The sequence below is a fragment of the Histoplasma capsulatum genome (genome assembly GCF_000150115.1).
Source record: "Histoplasma capsulatum G186AR genomic scaffold supercont2.7, whole genome shotgun sequence".
Lineage (NCBI taxonomy): Eukaryota > Fungi > Ascomycota > Eurotiomycetes > Onygenales > Ajellomycetaceae > Histoplasma > Histoplasma capsulatum.
This window is the reverse complement of record NW_025544807.1, coordinates 1,057,448-1,073,922: the sequence shown is the minus strand read 5'-3', so window position 1 is coordinate 1,073,922 and position 16,475 is coordinate 1,057,448. Positions and strand designations below refer to the sequence as shown.

The following is a 16,475-nucleotide window of genomic DNA, read 5'->3' as shown; positions in this document are numbered from 1 at the left end:
GCTTCATCTTGGTGTCTGGGTGTATTGCGGTATACATCTTCAGGCATCACCGAAGCGATATAGCATGCCGGACATAAATTTGACGTCGCCGCGCTCTCTCAAAGATAACAAATAATGGGTAGTCGCAGGTCGCATACGAAATCACGGAATGGTTGCACTCAGTGTAAATCACGGCGTATCAAAGTCAATAAACCCTTCACCAGCTTAGTCCACCTCATTATTTGTCGTACGTCTTGAGTATAAAACAAGGGAAATGGAAGCACTGACACGAAATGTGTCTGCCTGTTGGGGGAGGTGGGAAATCTAGTGCGACGAGCATCCTCCACAATGTTCGAACTGCGCTCGGAGAAACATCGCCTGTGACCTAGCAAATCGAGCACTCTTATCAAGATCAACATCTTCCTCTACAGCAGCATCATCGTCTCAGCAGCCATCGACACCTACAACACACCCCGCTCCCTCGCACTCCTCGACCACATCTGTCATCGGGCCGCCTCCGAACACCTCCACCATTCCAAGAAGCTCAGGCCTGGATGTAATCGACCTCGAACTCCTCCACCACTACACTACCTTCACCTACAAAACACTTCCATCCGGCGCTACCTCCGACCAGCACGAGATATGGCAGATACAGGTAGTCCAGCTAGGATTCCAGCATGAATTCCTCTTGCGTGGAATCCTCGCAGTTGCTGCTTTGCACCTCTCCTACCTACACCCGAGGCGGCGGGAGCCACTAGCTCTTCGAGCATCAACCCACCAAAGCATAGCCGTCAAGGCCCTCCATGAAGTGCTGAACCGAGTTGACCCATTCAACTGCGTGGCCATCTTCGCATTTTCCTGCATCCTCGTCGCGCTCACTTTTGCCGCGCCCACGAACCCAGCCTTGCCGGGCGTCCAGGATGGGTACCAAGGCGCCCAGAAGGAGATTCTTGACTGGTTTCACATGGTCCGCGGCTGCAACTCCGTCCTACAGACGCAGTGGGGGACTTTATCTCGCAGCTTCCTAGCGCCATTGCTTCACAAGGCAATGACACAGCAAACCGCCCCGTCCCATGACGTTCACGACTCAGAACGGGTGACGGACTTGCTCCGTCTTTGCTCGAGCGAACGTGTCGCACAGGATCGCGAGACAGCAAATGCATATGCTCTTGCGATCCACCAGCTGCTCAATTCCTACACGCAGGTATCCATCCTGTCCGAGCGCAAGCAGGATTTTGTCCCAGTGATTTTCGTGTGGCCTATAGCTATTCCGCAAACATACCTGAAGCTGCTGGGCGAGCGCAAGCCTGAGGCTATGGTGATCCTGGCGCACTACTCGGCACTTCTGCAGCGGCTGGATGATCAATGGTTTATGAAGGGTTGGGCACGGTATCTGGTGAAGCAAATTGAAACGACGCTCGGAGAGGAGTGGCAGCCGTGGCTGTGTTGGCCAAAGGAAGTTACTGGAGTTTAGGCTACTTCGCCCCATTGAAATTTCAGGGTGGGGTTTAAGATGGTCACAAAATCGGGTAGGCAGGGGGAAGGGTGAACTGGCAGTATTAGTTGACTTTTAGAAACTAGAGAGTTGCAGCTTTGGGCTGTCATAGGGTGTTGTGCCGTCCCAAGTTGCGGCGGGACGAAAAAATGTATCTCTCACGCAGAGAGCGGGAGTCATATCCTATTGTCCTCTTATGGTTTCTCTCCCCCCCCCCCCCCCTTTTTTTTTTTTTAAAAAAAAAGGAAGTATTACGTTGTTTTATGTATGATCCGCCTTCATATTACACTTATATAATAATGGAGGCGTCGGACGCCGATTGTGCCTGCCCAGGGACCTGGGAGGTGGTGTTAGAGGATATGTGCGGCCGTTTTGCCCTTCACCTCATGTACAGTATGTCTATGATTGGTGATGATGGAATGTGAGATTGGTTATATACTTATCTGAGGCATAATTTTGCAAGACTAGATTTTGTGTGCAAGTCTCAAATATTCCATTCTCTAGACTGTGGTAGCAAAAATCCTGCGGTTTGTATGAGTTCTTAATAAGTCTATTTCTTAGTATTTCATGCCATCTTGAGAATGAGCCCACTTTCGAAATCAAGAGCAACTCAGCCTTGAGGAACCACTCTCCATCCCAGCGATTACTCTAATCTAGTTCCCTGCTTGGATTCTCGGTCTCTAAACCGTCAGTTATCCTGGAGCCCCAGTCACAGCGGACGCCCCCCGTCTTGGCATATACCAAGGCCAACCTCAGCATCTAATCTTTTTCCTCCTGCCAGCCATATACTGACTGAATGAGTATCTCAGCAGCACCCAATTCCCTTTCTTTCTATTAAATGGAGAATACATTTGCAGGCTAATTATGGCATCTCTCACCTCGACCTGCCAAATAAACAGCATTTGGAACCTACTAAATTTAACCATCCTCTAACCGCCAGTTCTAATGGGTCCACACAACGTGGCAAGCCAACCCTGAAACCTCAATGGTTGCGCTTCTGTATCAGACAACGCCCGCGGTTCCACGACTACCACCCAGTTGTGGCGTGCTGAATGGACTGGCGGCGCCAGTTGCTCTCTCGTTAACAAGAATCAGTATCAAAATATCCGTTTTGTGTATCAGCTTGGTGTTTGATCTCCTGTTGGTATGCTTGGGCAACTGGCGGCTAGCATATTTAACTCGTCTGAAGTATCTATGGAGTGGAATGCGACGCCTCTCTCTCCCCCCGACTTATATCCTTTTTCTTCTTCTCGCTAGCTGAATCACCATTGTAAGGGCGGTTTCTCCCTTCCTTTCCCCCAAAATGGAATCTTGACAGTGGAGGAGGTACGTGGATCCAGATGCAGTGCATCATACTTTTGAATTCCAACCCCCCCACCCATATTCTCACCATTTCCTGTTCTTTTTACTCTATCTCACCGTTTTCTAGTTACTTTTAATTACCCTTTGTGGCCATCGCTATTGTTATTATTACTTCATAATATCCAGAGACATTGACGCTGGTCGTCAATGATCTATTCACTCACTTCTTGGCTCAAGCGGATTTGGATCTTGCTACTTCACGGCTTGGATAGTCGACACTACTCTTTTGCTCTCTGTGAGGCCAGGGTACACTAGGGAGAGAGGAGAGTGGACTGAGCGCCGAGATCATAAAAGCGAAGAAAAATCGGAGAGTGTACGCAACTGTCAATTTTTTTCAACGAGAGGGCTAGTTGCACCTCTATCACTTTGAAAGATTTTCTTTACGACAGAGGCTAGGGGTTAAGGGAAAAATTTGACGAGTTTGGATTGAGATAAAAACCGGAAAAGAAAAATCGAAGAACATGGTCAATAGCATTCTTGCCACTTTCCTTGTGTCTGAAGGGCTTTTTGTCCTAGGTGGAGCCCTTATTCTCGCTGTTGCGCTCATCAGCAAGTCACAACTGGGTGTCGAAGCAACATTGGACAACGTCGCGCACATTTTGCTGTTATCACACTGCCCTATAACCCGTTCGTTTTCCCTCTTTGGTTGAACCAACTTTCTATTATTTCTTCTTCTTCTTTTTTTTTTTTTTGATATTTATACGTCAGGCCATCCTTTATATTTACTGACATATCTTGTTACGTGTTCTAGCCGCGATCGTCAATGCTGGTTTCATCTTTTTTACCTTCATTATCTCGTTGCCTGCGATAATGCTAGGAACGGTCCGAGTTTGGCTTAAAATCCATGGCTGGTTCGTCGTTGCAAGCGGTATTTTCACCCTTTGTTTAGGGTTGAGCATCTGGTTCGAAACTCTCAAAACGCGGTCAAAATTAGAGATTATGTGGAATGCACAGCCTGCGGCGATACAAAGTTTGCTTCAGCAAAGGGTGCGTTGTTGAGAGATATATATTGATATATCTCATCTATATTTCGTTGAAGAGAGCAGTGGAAAAGAAGTTATCAGCTAGAAGAACAGTATACTGACGATGCAAATATCCTCAGTTCGACTGCTGCGGCTATCTAAACAGCACTTCTCCGCCATTCCAAGTCGATCGAATATGCCCAAACCCACTTGTTGCTGCACAGAAGGCAGGATGCGTAGGACCCTTCTCCAATTACGCAAATCACTTTCTTGATGTTATTTTCACGGCGGATTTCGGTGTTGTCGGTGAGTTATTTGATTTCCGTTCGTTCAACCTTGAAAATATATAAATTATATAATGAAGAGGAGGGGAAAAAGCGGCCCAGCGGGATTTCTTTCCCCCAAATCTAACCAATTGCATTTTCATAGCCATCGATGCTATCCTCCTCCTGTGCATCGCGATTGTACTCAAGGACCAAAAGGACCGCGAAAGGTACCGCCAGATAGATTTAAAGAACGGGTTCGAAACTATATAAGCAAATGGCCTGGATGATTGTTTGCCACCAAACGGGAAAGAGGGCATTCATAGGCCAGGTTCATGTTTTGGTTTATGAGCCAATAGAAATAATAACTAGAGGCGTGCTCGCTAGAAAGGAACCTGGACAAATATCTAAATGTCTGCCACGGTACAAGAAGTAGAGGCATTCTATTTGCTGATGAAATTCGAATCCGTCAAACAGGCAAAAGAATAAATGTCAAGCTTCTGAAGTTTTTTTGCTGTCTTCTTTAGCCAACTTCTATCTCGTCCATGACCGAATCTCGGTAAAACATCCTCTCTCCTCAACCGAGCTATGCTCAATTGTGTCTCATTCCTTCAAATGTTTTCCCTTTTTCTGATATTTCTTCTTTGATCCGTTCCTCTTTGTATTTGTCCCTCTTCTATTTCCTTCGCCCATCTCCAGTCACAAATCTTGACGCTGTAACGCTGACCCTTGTACATTACGTTTCTAGCATATCATTTCCTCTTCCCTATGCAACCACATCTCGACCCATCTCGTTCGTTCTCCATCACTCTGTTTACTTCTGTTCGAAAATATTTAACGTTGTTCCGCTCCAGCGTCAGTTACTGTATTATTATTATCCTACCAGCCCTTTCAATCATGGCCCCTCGTGTAAATATATACAGCGACAATATATATATATACGCAGTCAATGCTCAGCTACATTCACGTTTTGATTGCCTGTTACTGATAGTCTCAAATAATAGATGGGTATGAATATTCGATTTTGAGTCTTTGATTTAATTCCATATATAGCAAACAGCGCCGATATGAGGAGCAGAACCTACAGACAGCGCGCAGAATAACAAACTATATTCACAAACCCCTCAACACACGAGAACATGGGCTATAATGAAATACAAATGGAATTAGAATTGCCGATCCATTGAGCGAGAAAAGAAGGAGAAAAAAAAAAAAAAAGAGCAAAAGAAATCGGATTTCAAAAGGCGAAATAAAACGGAGACAAGGAAATGTGAATGTGGAATGCGATAAAAATAAATAAGCAATGAACATAACAAGCCCCGCATAACTGGATTTTAAAATAAGAATAAAGCGGTCCAAACGAGCTACTAACCTAAGAAAACTCAACTGTGAATGAATGGCACTTCGAATCAAATGAAAGTAAATTGAGACCTCCCCTTCCCCCCCACCGAAAAAAAAGGAAAGGAAAGGAAAGGAAAAGGAAAAGAAAAAGGAAAAAGAGTCAAAAACTCCGTTCCGAAGCCCATGGTTTCTCCACCTTCGCCGCATATGTCTTTCCGTATGTATATGATTTCTAATATGTATCAGTTGAGATGAAAATGAAACGGAAAGGAATAGTTTAAGGGAATACGTGGTGTCGTGTCGTTAGGTATAGGCGGATATTAGCCGAAGAAGAGATGGAAGAGAGCCAATTGAAGGTGATAGTAGGGCGGATGTATAGAAATGCAGGACTGATGAAAATAGGAACCCCAGGAGCCAACCCCTGGGAAAAACATCATGTCGTCTCAATCATGCTTTTACCTGTCTTTGAATGTCATTTCGCTTTAGCTTGCCAGGCTTTCCTTCTGTTGGGTTAAGTTTCTTCTTACTCGTTGTGACAGTGGTAGTTGTTGTGGCACTTGCGGGTTCAACATCGCCGCCGCCGCCTGCTGAAGTAGGTGTTGAATCGGGAAACTCCATGGCAGCTGCCATGTCGGGTGTGGTTCCAATTTTCAGCTTGCTTGGTGGGGTTGGCTTCTTGCTGGCGTATTTTTTCGGAGTGTTCAGTTTCTTCTTTTTGGGGATGGATCCAGATGCTGTATCGTCGTCGCCATTGGGGAGGGCTCGTTTGAGCATTGAAGGTTTCGTTGGAAGTGGCACCGGCGTACTAGTTCCGCTTTCCATCGGGGTGAGATTGCGTTTTGTTAGTCTGCCTGATAGGCCTAGACACCTATCAAGGTGCTGCGCGACTCTGGTGACGACAAAGTAGCGTGGGCAGTTTGGGCATTTCACGGTGGGGAAGGAGATTTTTTCGGCGACGACGTGTTTGAAGGAGTTTGACGGCGTTGATGGTGTTGATGGTGGACTAGACGCGGGTGTGTTTGAGCTATTTGGCTGCTGTGGTTGTTGCTTTTTTTTCCTGTTTATTTTATCTGTGGCAAATGGATTACCATGAACATCATGGCCAGGCATGATGATCGGGGGGTGCTTTTTACAGTATTCTTTATACGGATCTGGTGGTGGTCTAGAGCCAATGCCGGAGAGCGGATAAAGGAGACGGGGGAAACGGCAATTAGGACATATGATTTCTTTGGTCGTCTGAAATGGATTCCCTTTCAAGTAAACTTTACCATTTTCGTAAATTGCACCGTCTGTCTCGACCCGAACGAGGTTGCTGTCTTTTTGTTTCACGTTTGACGGCGCAGCAGCACTGAGCTCCGCAGATCCGTTCTCAAGTGCTCCCTCTTGTTTTTGGAGACGGTTTGTTTCTTCCTCACCAATTTTTTTGGCCAAGACGACAGCTGACCTCATACGTGCAATTTTCTCTTCACGGTGAACTTTTGAAACAAGGTCATGTATTATGTTGTAGAAGGTGTCATCCAGAACACTCCGTGCCTGTATAAGTTAGGTCATGCAGCCGAAAATTCCATGAAGCAAGAAAACAGCCAGTTTGGGATCTTACCAATTTAGACATAGTCGCAGGTATATCGCTCTCTGCCTCCGGAATCCCAGCCATGCCGGGAACTTTGCCCCCCTGCATTTGCACCTGCAATCAGTTTATATGAAACAATGGAGGGCTACACAATCCACCCACAACTCAAGATGCAAATCGAAATATGTTAAGGAGGTGTAAGAGGGCTTGGGTTGACTTAGGGAAAGCCTTAATTGCCAGAGGTTTCCGGAACTTCCGAGTGCATGTACAGGCCATAATTGCACACAAAGCTGGCTTCAAAAACGGACAAAATAGATGCTCACTTGATGGTTAAAATGGACACAACGGGTTCACTTCAAAGCAACTTCTGCAAAACCCCGCCCCTTAACTGCACAGATCCTTCTGCCCTAGCCGTATAGTTTGTCTCCATGCGATTTAAATCAACATTAACGTTGAGAAGCAGACCCAAAGCGTATGGCTCAAGGATGAAACTTCGACGGGTGATTTTTTCTTTCTTTCCTCTGTCGCTTGACAGCCCCAATCGCAACTTTTGATCGGTCCAACGGCGGTTGTCTGTATGGCAGAGACGGAGGCTATCCAAAAATAAGGGAATACAAAGAAGGGCCCCTTGGACCTCTTCCTAGGCGTTCATTTATTGGGAAAATAGGTAAGGGGCGACATGTATTTCTTTGGGGGCTTTCCTGCAACACCTGGGCATAGAGTTAGACCGTGGTCACAACGTCAGCTCAAGATTAGTGAGACCTTGGGGAGTAAAGCGTACCTCAGCGTAAGTAAAAATGCCCAAAAATGTGCAGTCGACCTACCCTCTGAGCGGCAACAACGCCGGCTAAGCTGTGAATTAAGCAGGCTGAGGGCGGGTGCCGTGGTACTCCTGCACGATGAATTGTCGAAATGCAAGCTCCAAGCTTTCCGCTGCGGTCTTTCTTGGAGAAACCCCGGCAGTTGGCTAAACTAGTTACTAGTAAGGAGGAGTTAGTTATTGCGATATGTCACGTTGGCTTACATGTCAGGAGCAGATCTTATCTTATCTCATCTCCGCAAACCCTATTTAAGCCGCTGGACATCAGGCTTCCAATTCTGGATTGTTCAAGCTCGCCATTTGACTTTTCGTTGTATACGGCCGCTAACTTCCTTGTGGAAGAGACAGTCCACGCTTATAAAACACCTCCACCATCAACGCATCAGAGCTATGGCATTGCCCTTTTTTGCGAGGGGTTCAGCGGCCAAAGCCTCCCCTCCTCCCCCATTCTCCCCGCCGACTACAGCAAACAACAGAGCCAACAATAACCGACCAAATGTCAACAAGGGGAGTTTGTTCCAAACAACACCCCCAGCTCCGCCGTCTTTAACTTCGGCGCGCATCGGCAAGTCTCGTAACACCGACCCCGCTTTTGAACCAAAGCCGTACGCCAGCTCTCTCGAGACCATTTATACTCCGCACCCAAACGTCACGATCGAACCAGTCAAAACGGCGCACATACCGTCATTAATGCGGATCACAGGTCTTTTGCTCCCAGTGCGCTATCCAAACTCGTTTTACACCGCTACAATCACGGACTCTATTGTCGCCTCGATTTCACGCGTTGCCATTTACCACGATCATCCTGTCACCGATATAACGGCAACTACCTTCCCCACAACGGCCAAAGCACCGTCATTGTCGAGTTCAGATAAGGTTATTGGCGGGATACGATGTCGATTAGAACCTCTTCCTCCACCCTCTGAGCTTTCTGTTTCGTGTCCGTTGCGGCAGGCAACGAATTTATATATACAAACACTACACCTCCTATCATCTTATCGTGGGAGAGGCATAGCAGCTTCTCTACTAGACTCTTTGATATATGATTCGGCTTCACCCCCAGGGACTCCAATGCGAGCAGTATCGGGGATTGTTAGGCATTATAATATCCAGACAGTAACCGCGCATGTCCACGAGACTAACGAGGAAGCGTTGCTCTGGTACTTGGCACGCGGATTTACAATCCAAGGAGGTGTGGTTGAAGGTTATTACAGACGGTTGAAGCCTGGTGGTGCGAAGATAGTCAGTCTCAAGCTGGCATGGGAAGAAGATGACGAAGATACTAAGCCTGGGTCCCTCAACGACGCTGGGTGCAAGGATGACGAAGGCGATGAAGATTGGGAGAAGGTTGAGCTGGATGAATGCGACCCTACCGCGACAGAAAAACTGGAAGAATATGACACTGTCAACGGGGAAGAATATGTCCGGAAACGGATGAAAAGCGCATGAACGTTTGCGAATAGTATTGTCATTGGAGTCCATCCAGCGAAGAAGATCCTTATTTACTCCATTCCAAAGTCGTTTTAGGTATCCTTCGATGCACCTTGGGAGGGGAGTACTATGGATTACTACTAGGGTACAAACACAACTTAAACGCTGCTTGCGGAGTTTCGAAGGTTGGTGCCACGTTATCCATCCATATACCTTCTCTCTCCCGTTTCTATCCGTCAACGACCGCGTTCGAGAAGCCGAGCCAACAACGCATCAGGGAATGTAAGCGCTCCGCAAACCCCATCCGGTCTTGAGGGCGGTCTCCGGAAACGTCCCTTCACCATCCGCAACCTTATATATACAGTGCCTCGCAATAAGTTTGAAACTATTGTGACTTCTCATCAAAATCTACTAGTCCAAAAGTAGTTTAACTTGTAGTAATTAGTTGTAGTTATAGTGTCACAAATGCATCCATTTACCTGTATTTTTCCACTCATCTACACCATTCTCTACTTTTTTATTCATTTTTTCTATCTTCTTCCTCAAATGTTTTCTTTATTGAGTGGAAATATTTGATTTCCAGATGTAATTTGATCAATCAGAACTAGTTCTGCAATAAACAGTACAAGTACTAAACTACTTTTGGACTAGTGGATTTTGATGAGAAGTCACAATAGTTTCAAACTTATTGCGAGGCACTGTACCTACATTGCAATCTCACGGTATCTCATAAGAGCTTCCTTCTACTCTCTCGTGGCCGTTTAGAAATTAGTTAAGGAAACCGAGAATTTCAAACTACAACACGTCCGTGAGGTTGGCACATTTTCCGTCCGTGCTTGGCGTTATAATATCCATCGCTATTTCTCTCTCCCAAACGAGAGGTAACATGCGTCTGCCTCGATTTGCTAAAGTTATGTGCAATTCAAATATCCCTTGGGAATGTATGTTGAGGGAAATGTCGTGTTTTGTGTGTGTGTGTGTGTGTTTGTGTGCGTGCGAGACGATAATTGTAATATTACCCTAGGATAGAATAAACCGCCGCACCTCTTGAACGATATGTAAATATATATATATATATATATATTATTTGATATGACTTGATTAAATGATGGGGACAAGGTAAACTTATGGACCTTAGCCACATACAATGAATCCATTTTCCGGTTGGATAATAAATCATAGCCCTAGCCCGGGTATCCCCTTCCATCCAAATATATACATAAGAAAAGAACAAAAAACTAAAGGTACGTATATGCTTGGAGAAAATAATATGAACAATACTTATATGTCAACCGCCCTCCCCAGACGAACATATCCCACCCACCCGCCAACCACAACTCGGCCTCTCAAATAGCATAATTCTCGGTATGCAAATACAGTTCATCCTTCCCCGGATCCTTCATAACAACTCTCTGCAACTGCGCAACCGTATTCGCCACATCAATCCGCATACTAGGCGGTCCGCAGACAAACACACACGTACGCCGGCCGAAATCTTTAGAAAACTGCCGCAGCATAAAGGGGATATCCGGCCGGCCATATTCGGTACGCCAGCCGTCGCGTTTTTGCGTCGGGAGGAAGGCGAAACGCATTAGGTTCTTTTGGAAAAGTGTGGGGGTGCTGGGGAAACCGAAGTCGAAAGAGCGTGGGTCTTCCGTCGCTTGTTGTGGTTGGTGTTGTTGGTTGAAGTAATCCTCTTGGGAGAAAGGAAAAGAGGGGAACGGGTGTGCGGAACCCGCGACGGGAATGGGGGCGACGATTTCAGGGCCTAGGGAGCGCGAGTGATGATAGTTTTGGTGGTGTTGCTGGATTAGGGCGGCTGGGAGGGCAGAAATTCCATCCTCGTTTTCGCGGCGCAGTTCCTTTTCGCGCTCTACATCCCCGCCAGCTTCCTCACGGATGAAGGCAGAGTTTCGCTTGCTAGCGACTCCCTGGAAAACGTCATTTATCCGATCGTGTAAGACAGTGCTATGGGGCCTTGAGCGAGTTATGGTGGTTCCGTCGTGGCGCTTCGCGGCCGTGAGGTAGAATTGGCAAAAGACAGAGCCTGGAGGGGCATATTCACGACATATTCGCAATTCTTCTTTGAACCATTCCATGGTTTCCGGGCGCTTGAGGGCCCAGATAACCCGCACAGTTCGCGTGAGGGCCTTGCCGTCTCGCATTCTTTTGATTAGATCAAGGAGCTGGCTAGCGATGGCTGTAATGCCACTGCCCCCCGCAAAAAAGACTACGTCATCGAATGAGGCCATTTCCCGTCGCATGCCTCCGTAAGGGCCATCAATAAAAGCACGGTAAGTCTTGTACGGGCCCTTTTCAAGAGCAGTGTCAAGTACTTTGCCGGTAAAGCCACCAAATGGCCGAAAGACAAGTATCATATCTCGGTACTCCTCGCCGTATTCGGAGGGAAAGTCGTCACTACATAGAGAGGCAACTGTGAAGGGGTGATTCTCGAAGAATGAGATACCTGGCATCCGTAAATAGACGTACTGGCCTGGCTTCCATCTCATCTGCGTAGGGATCGTGACTTTAACCGCAGTCTCTGGCAGAATTGTGACTGCAGACTCTTCCCCGATGAGCCAGGAAAGACGGAAGGGGTTAGTCCAATTAAGGAAGAACAGCCTAGCGAAGTATGACACCAGCCAGATCCCCACGGTAGAAAACAGGTAATGCCATGAAGTCAAGAAATTTTTGCAGTGCCAGAAAAGCGTTCCAAGGAACACGATGCTGACAGGTACATGTAAGGTTACAAAGAGCTCATACATCCGGTTGCGGAGCACGGGTAAGGAATGGACACAAAGGAAACAAAGCGGTGCGAATGCTGCCAGTCCGGAGGCGTAGATATACAAATTTCCAGTGCGAAGCTTCCCATATATTTGCAATCCGTCGTTCTCCCAGACAGGGGTAATATAAAATGGAATCATGTGAACAAGACTCAGAAAGAGGCAGAGGTAGCCGCCCCACCGATGCAAGACATTAAGCCGCTCATGGCCAATGCCGGTCATTAGAGAGATGAGATTTGCCTTCGAGCTCAACGCGACTATCCACGGCATCAACGCAACAGCGATCATTCCAGCACGGATAGCTAGGGGGGGAGATCCGGCTCGGATGCTGCTATAAAAAAGGGGTTGGGGTACGAAGCAATAGAGCGTGACAAATATTAAAGCCATTGTCACTACAACGCTAGCACCCATAGACGGGGGTACGATCTCCACCTTCCATAGTCGAATAACTGGAATTGGTCTGTAGACTATCCACCTTATCAACGCTGTTAGGTAGTTTATGAATGGTAAATTCGAGATGGAAGATTCCCGTTTAGGCCCGGAAACGGAGTCAAGCGTTTCTTCAGTAGGGAAGAAATTGCGCGAAGAGTTGGCTGTGCCAGGGCTTGTCATCTCAATATCCAACTGCGGCGATGACATCTTGATATTACGGATTTCTTCCTTGTAGAGGCCTGTTCTTATCTTATCACACCAAATATTGTAAAGATAAAACAAAGTCGTCGCAACAAGCAGAATGATGGAGAAATATACCCAGCCAAGGGCATATTTACCTGATTTTATCCATGGATCCCTGTTGCTCTCTTCTATTTGTATCGGAGACTGGTAGACCCCCGGCGGAATTGCGATGCGTTTCCACAATGATACTAGTGATTCCAATCTCCTGGGGAAAATCCCTGAGCGGTTCTCCAACTTGTTGAGCGGTGACATGTTGCGTTGATTTCAAAGGCGTTGCCCAAATCACGCTGTGGCAATCATCTACTCAGGCCTGATCCAGATGGTATACCATGAGAATACGTCGACCTTCCCGACTTTGAAGATTCCTTTGCCTAGCCCGTTCAGGCTCTAAAGCATTCTCCTTGTAATCGACCAACGGCCCACCTAAAATTACTTCCAATAATCCCTAGTATCCACTCCGCCCTTTACAACGAGGCTATTTGCGAGAGGAACTGTGGCGCAAAACAGCCGATAATGTGTGAGATATCCACGGAATATACAAGGTTAAAATTGCCAGGGCGGCAGCCTAAGAGCCAGTGGGCATTGACCACTTCTGCGCCTGTTGTCAGGACGAAAGGTGGAGTTAGAGAAGAAAAGCGGAAGAGTCGATTGAAGCGGCAAACAACGGCATGCGAAAAGGCGAAATTCGGGAAAAACTGCCGATTTCGACTTGTGTTGATTCGGCCTCGCTCCTGGAACCCACACGTGTACTTTTTTTCAGACAGTCTAACAGATATGTAGAGGTCGTGCAACTGGATCCCACGACGTTCCGATAACACACCTTAAGGAGGGTAAGGTAAGACAGGAAAACGAAAGTAGAGACCACAGCAGGCCAGGCTTGGTGTGCAAAAGCGAAATATCTATTGAAACGAATGAATGTAAACATGCAAGTTAAAGACAACGGGCAGCTTGATAGCTCTTTGACAGGAGGCGTGTTCGGCAAAGTGTGAGTCAGATGGGTAGATATATGTTGGTTTGAGGGGAAGAATCTGTGCGGCCTCTCGGTGAGTGTATGGGTGTACAGGTGGGACAAAAGCTACTCCACTTCCTCGGAAAAAGGGTGCTTTTAAAGGCACTCAAGATTGCTCGTCGACGAGAATTGGCTGGAATTGGTAATGCGATGAGCGTGCCGGTAGAAGAAAGTTAAAAACGCAGAGCTACTTGGCAGCAGTCAACAGTTTATCGTGATGCATGAAATTGTGGAGTGTGGCTGAAGGATGGTGTTTTGTTGTCTGTAAAGCCGGCGGCTGTTTGGATTTGAGAGCAAATTTTCTTCTGTTCAAGTCAGAGGTTGGAGGATCCAAATGCCGCTCAACCGGCGCTTTTGAGGACAAAAGCTGGGAGCATGGGGGAGTGCCGCGGGGGCTGCACCAGAGACAAAACTATCAGCGACAGCAAGATCTCTCTGCATTAGCTTTCCCGAGGGCGGAGTCGTTTTGTTGATCGAATCAGAAGCGAGGGTGGAGTGCTCACATTGTGATGACCAAGGATAGCATCCTTAAAAAACATCCGAGCTACAATGTAGATTATCCATCAAGCTTTTGTATTTGCATCTGTTCACCAGAGCCAATCAGAAAGCCTTGATACCTTGCCAAGTTAATAAACATCCATGTAGAGCGTATATAGCTTCGCAAAAAGGGAGGTGCTGGGAGATAATTCGTTCCCAACTCAAGTCACTCTTAAAGGACGCTCCAATTCAGTTGTTCCGTATCTTGCATGCAACTGTAGAGCCACCACGACGGGTTCACAAGCAACCATGTGTGCATACTTTCGGCAGCCATCTGCGCCTTAAGTCTTGGTTGAAATGTGCCTGTTTCTGCAGATACTCTGAAGGGTACATGGCAATTACCAAAGACTGACTTGCGCGACAGCTTCGGTATTGATGTCACCACATTGTAACATGACATTCGCCTTGCACAGAATCAGTCCAACCATGATCTCAGTCGTGACCATGTTCGATACGACCTCCACGCCCTCATACCTAACCCCGCCAATCACAAAAGATCGAAGGAGACCGGCGAATCATAGATCTGTGTTTACCGCTCCCAGCCCTTGTTCACGAACCACGAGCAGACCCTGGAATCGACATAGGATTGGGGGACAGTCTGGCCCGTCCCGAGCCTGACTCGCTTTAGCCTGCAGTAGCCGGGTCTAGCGCTGTGCTTGGTCCGTGATGAGGTCGCAGGAGGCCGTTGCTCCCCGGCCAGTGAGGAACCTGAAAGGAGAGTTCTGGGAACAACAGTGGAAGATGACGAGTTGGTCTCATCATCCTTTGCGTCCCCAAGTTGACTGTGCCAGGAGCCAGTGGAGTGATCGCATTAGGTGGGGCAGGAAGGAGCCTCGCTTACAAATTTGGTCTACTCCAGTCCAGCCCTCAAACTCTCCTCCATTCATAAATTGATTCTTCCCTCGACCTTTCTTGAGGATGACGCCTAGGGATAATAAATCGAAGTCCACCTTTCCAACGGGCGCAATTGCTGACAGCATTGGGTTGTTTTCGCGCCCGGACTCGTCCATGTTACTTCTCCTTTACCGGGATGTTGACGATGTTGTCAGGAGGACATCCGTTCAAGGATGTTGTGTTAATGTCCAAGGCCATACCAGATAGCCGCCCTGTCATTCCTTCGCGATCGAAGATGTCTCGTGTCACAAATATTGGCGTCATTTTAGCAGAATTGGACTCATCTGGGATCGCAAGTTAAAAGAAAAGCGTGCAAATGCCTCCTTCTAAAGCATCCGAACTACAATGGCGTTCTTCTCTATTTGCTACACGCTGAGTGAGACGCCCCAAGCTTCTCTACTTCAATCTGCATTTTATTGATCGTGATGCAGTGGGTGGCGGGGTTTGGTGTTGCAATCTATATTGCATTTTATTTCCCAGTCAACCTGTGGTACATGCCGAGTTCGTCACTACAGGTACCCCGCGTCTGAATCTGACTCCAAGAACTGCCGGTACTTCCAGAACCACTCGGCAAAGATAAGGTTAAATATACAGGATACACCTTTGCCCCAGTTGCTGTTGAATTTGGCTATCGATCCGATTTTATTTTCCTAAGTGCCTTCGTCCCTGGTTGCTTTACTTACACCATTTCATGGATGCTTTTGTTATTGTGGTTTGAAAGATAGGAAGTCAGCAACTCATCTGGCATGCTACTAAGAACTTTATGATGCCTAATGATCACGGAGATCGCGGAGATCGCGGAGATCATCCAATTCATCTTCCCATGGGCTGTCCTCTCAGTGCGTTTTGATAAGGTCTAGCAGGGATCCCTGCAGCTTTGACAGAAATGGAATTGACACCAGCTATGATCAATGAAGCTGGAAACTTGATCTGTCTCAAATGGCCTGCTGCTTTGGTGACGATTTGTCATGCCATTTAAACGTTTGTTCAGGTGTGGTGTATTTTGGTCGATTCTAACCGCTCGCAAAGACATGATCCAGCCCGATAGAAGGTAGGACATCAGAACCTCCCTTCAGCTCATCTTCGGAACGACGGATCACATCAAAGTGCCGTCCGAGGCCAGCGGCTCCGTTATCTTTTTCATGATATGAAACCGATTTGGTCGTTCACCGATAATATCAATTCTAGGGCGCCTCATATTGATGTCACGTTGTCGCGGCTGTGGTTCGCATCCGTTTGTTAGCACATAAACGGAATATCACATGTCCCCAGTTCGAGTCAGCTCGCGGTGGTAATAGTTCGGATACGAAACTTCTCAGTAACCATTCGAGAACCAGCATCTCTTTGAGAATCA

At 47.1% G+C, this 16,475-nt stretch overlaps 6 protein-coding genes across 6 annotated transcripts; 3 read left to right on the top strand and 3 right to left on the bottom strand.

The window, feature by feature from the left end:
* Positions 1 to 148: 148 nt before the first annotated feature.
* On the top strand, positions 149 to 1,453 carry HCBG_05651 (C6 zinc finger domain-containing protein; the record flags this gene model as incomplete). Its single annotated transcript, XM_045432700.1, has 2 exons — positions 149 to 163; positions 308 to 1,453. 2 exons carry the CDS (start codon positions 149 to 151, stop codon positions 1,451 to 1,453), a joined length of 1,161 nt encoding a protein of 386 aa, XP_045286816.1.
* An 811-nt stretch (positions 1,454 to 2,264) lies between these two features.
* Positions 2,265 to 4,569, top strand: HCBG_05650 (tetraspanin; the record flags this gene model as incomplete). The annotated part of the gene is made up of 5 exons (XM_045432699.1): positions 2,265 to 2,800; positions 2,904 to 3,463; positions 3,588 to 3,823; positions 3,939 to 4,104; positions 4,228 to 4,569. The coding sequence occupies 4 exons, from the start codon at positions 3,298 to 3,300 to the stop codon at positions 4,332 to 4,334; spliced, it is 675 nt and encodes a 224-aa protein (XP_045286815.1).
* A 1,280-nt stretch (positions 4,570 to 5,849) lies between these two features.
* Positions 5,850 to 7,056, bottom strand: HCBG_05649 (uncharacterized protein; the record flags this gene model as incomplete). Its single annotated transcript, XM_045432698.1, has 2 exons — positions 5,850 to 6,935; positions 7,003 to 7,056. The coding sequence occupies 2 exons, from the start codon at positions 7,054 to 7,056 to the stop codon at positions 5,850 to 5,852; spliced, it is 1,140 nt and encodes a 379-aa protein (XP_045286814.1).
* A 1,126-nt stretch (positions 7,057 to 8,182) lies between these two features.
* HCBG_05648 (uncharacterized protein) lies at positions 8,183 to 9,241 on the top strand (the record flags this gene model as incomplete). The annotated part of the gene is made up of 1 exon (XM_045432697.1): positions 8,183 to 9,241. One exon carries the CDS (start codon positions 8,183 to 8,185, stop codon positions 9,239 to 9,241), a length of 1,059 nt encoding a protein of 352 aa, XP_045286813.1.
* Positions 9,242 to 10,569: 1,328 nt separating this feature from the next.
* Positions 10,570 to 12,933, bottom strand: HCBG_05647 (ferric reductase; the record flags this gene model as incomplete). The annotated part of the gene is made up of 1 exon (XM_045432696.1): positions 10,570 to 12,933. The coding sequence occupies one exon, from the start codon at positions 12,931 to 12,933 to the stop codon at positions 10,570 to 10,572; it is 2,364 nt and encodes a 787-aa protein (XP_045286812.1).
* Positions 12,934 to 14,399: 1,466 nt separating this feature from the next.
* Positions 14,400 to 15,385, bottom strand: HCBG_05646 (uncharacterized protein; the record flags this gene model as incomplete). Its single annotated transcript, XM_045432695.1, has 3 exons — positions 14,400 to 14,631; positions 14,761 to 15,009; positions 15,243 to 15,385. 3 exons carry the CDS (start codon positions 15,383 to 15,385, stop codon positions 14,400 to 14,402), a joined length of 624 nt encoding a protein of 207 aa, XP_045286811.1.
* Positions 15,386 to 16,475: the final 1,090 nt, after the last annotated feature.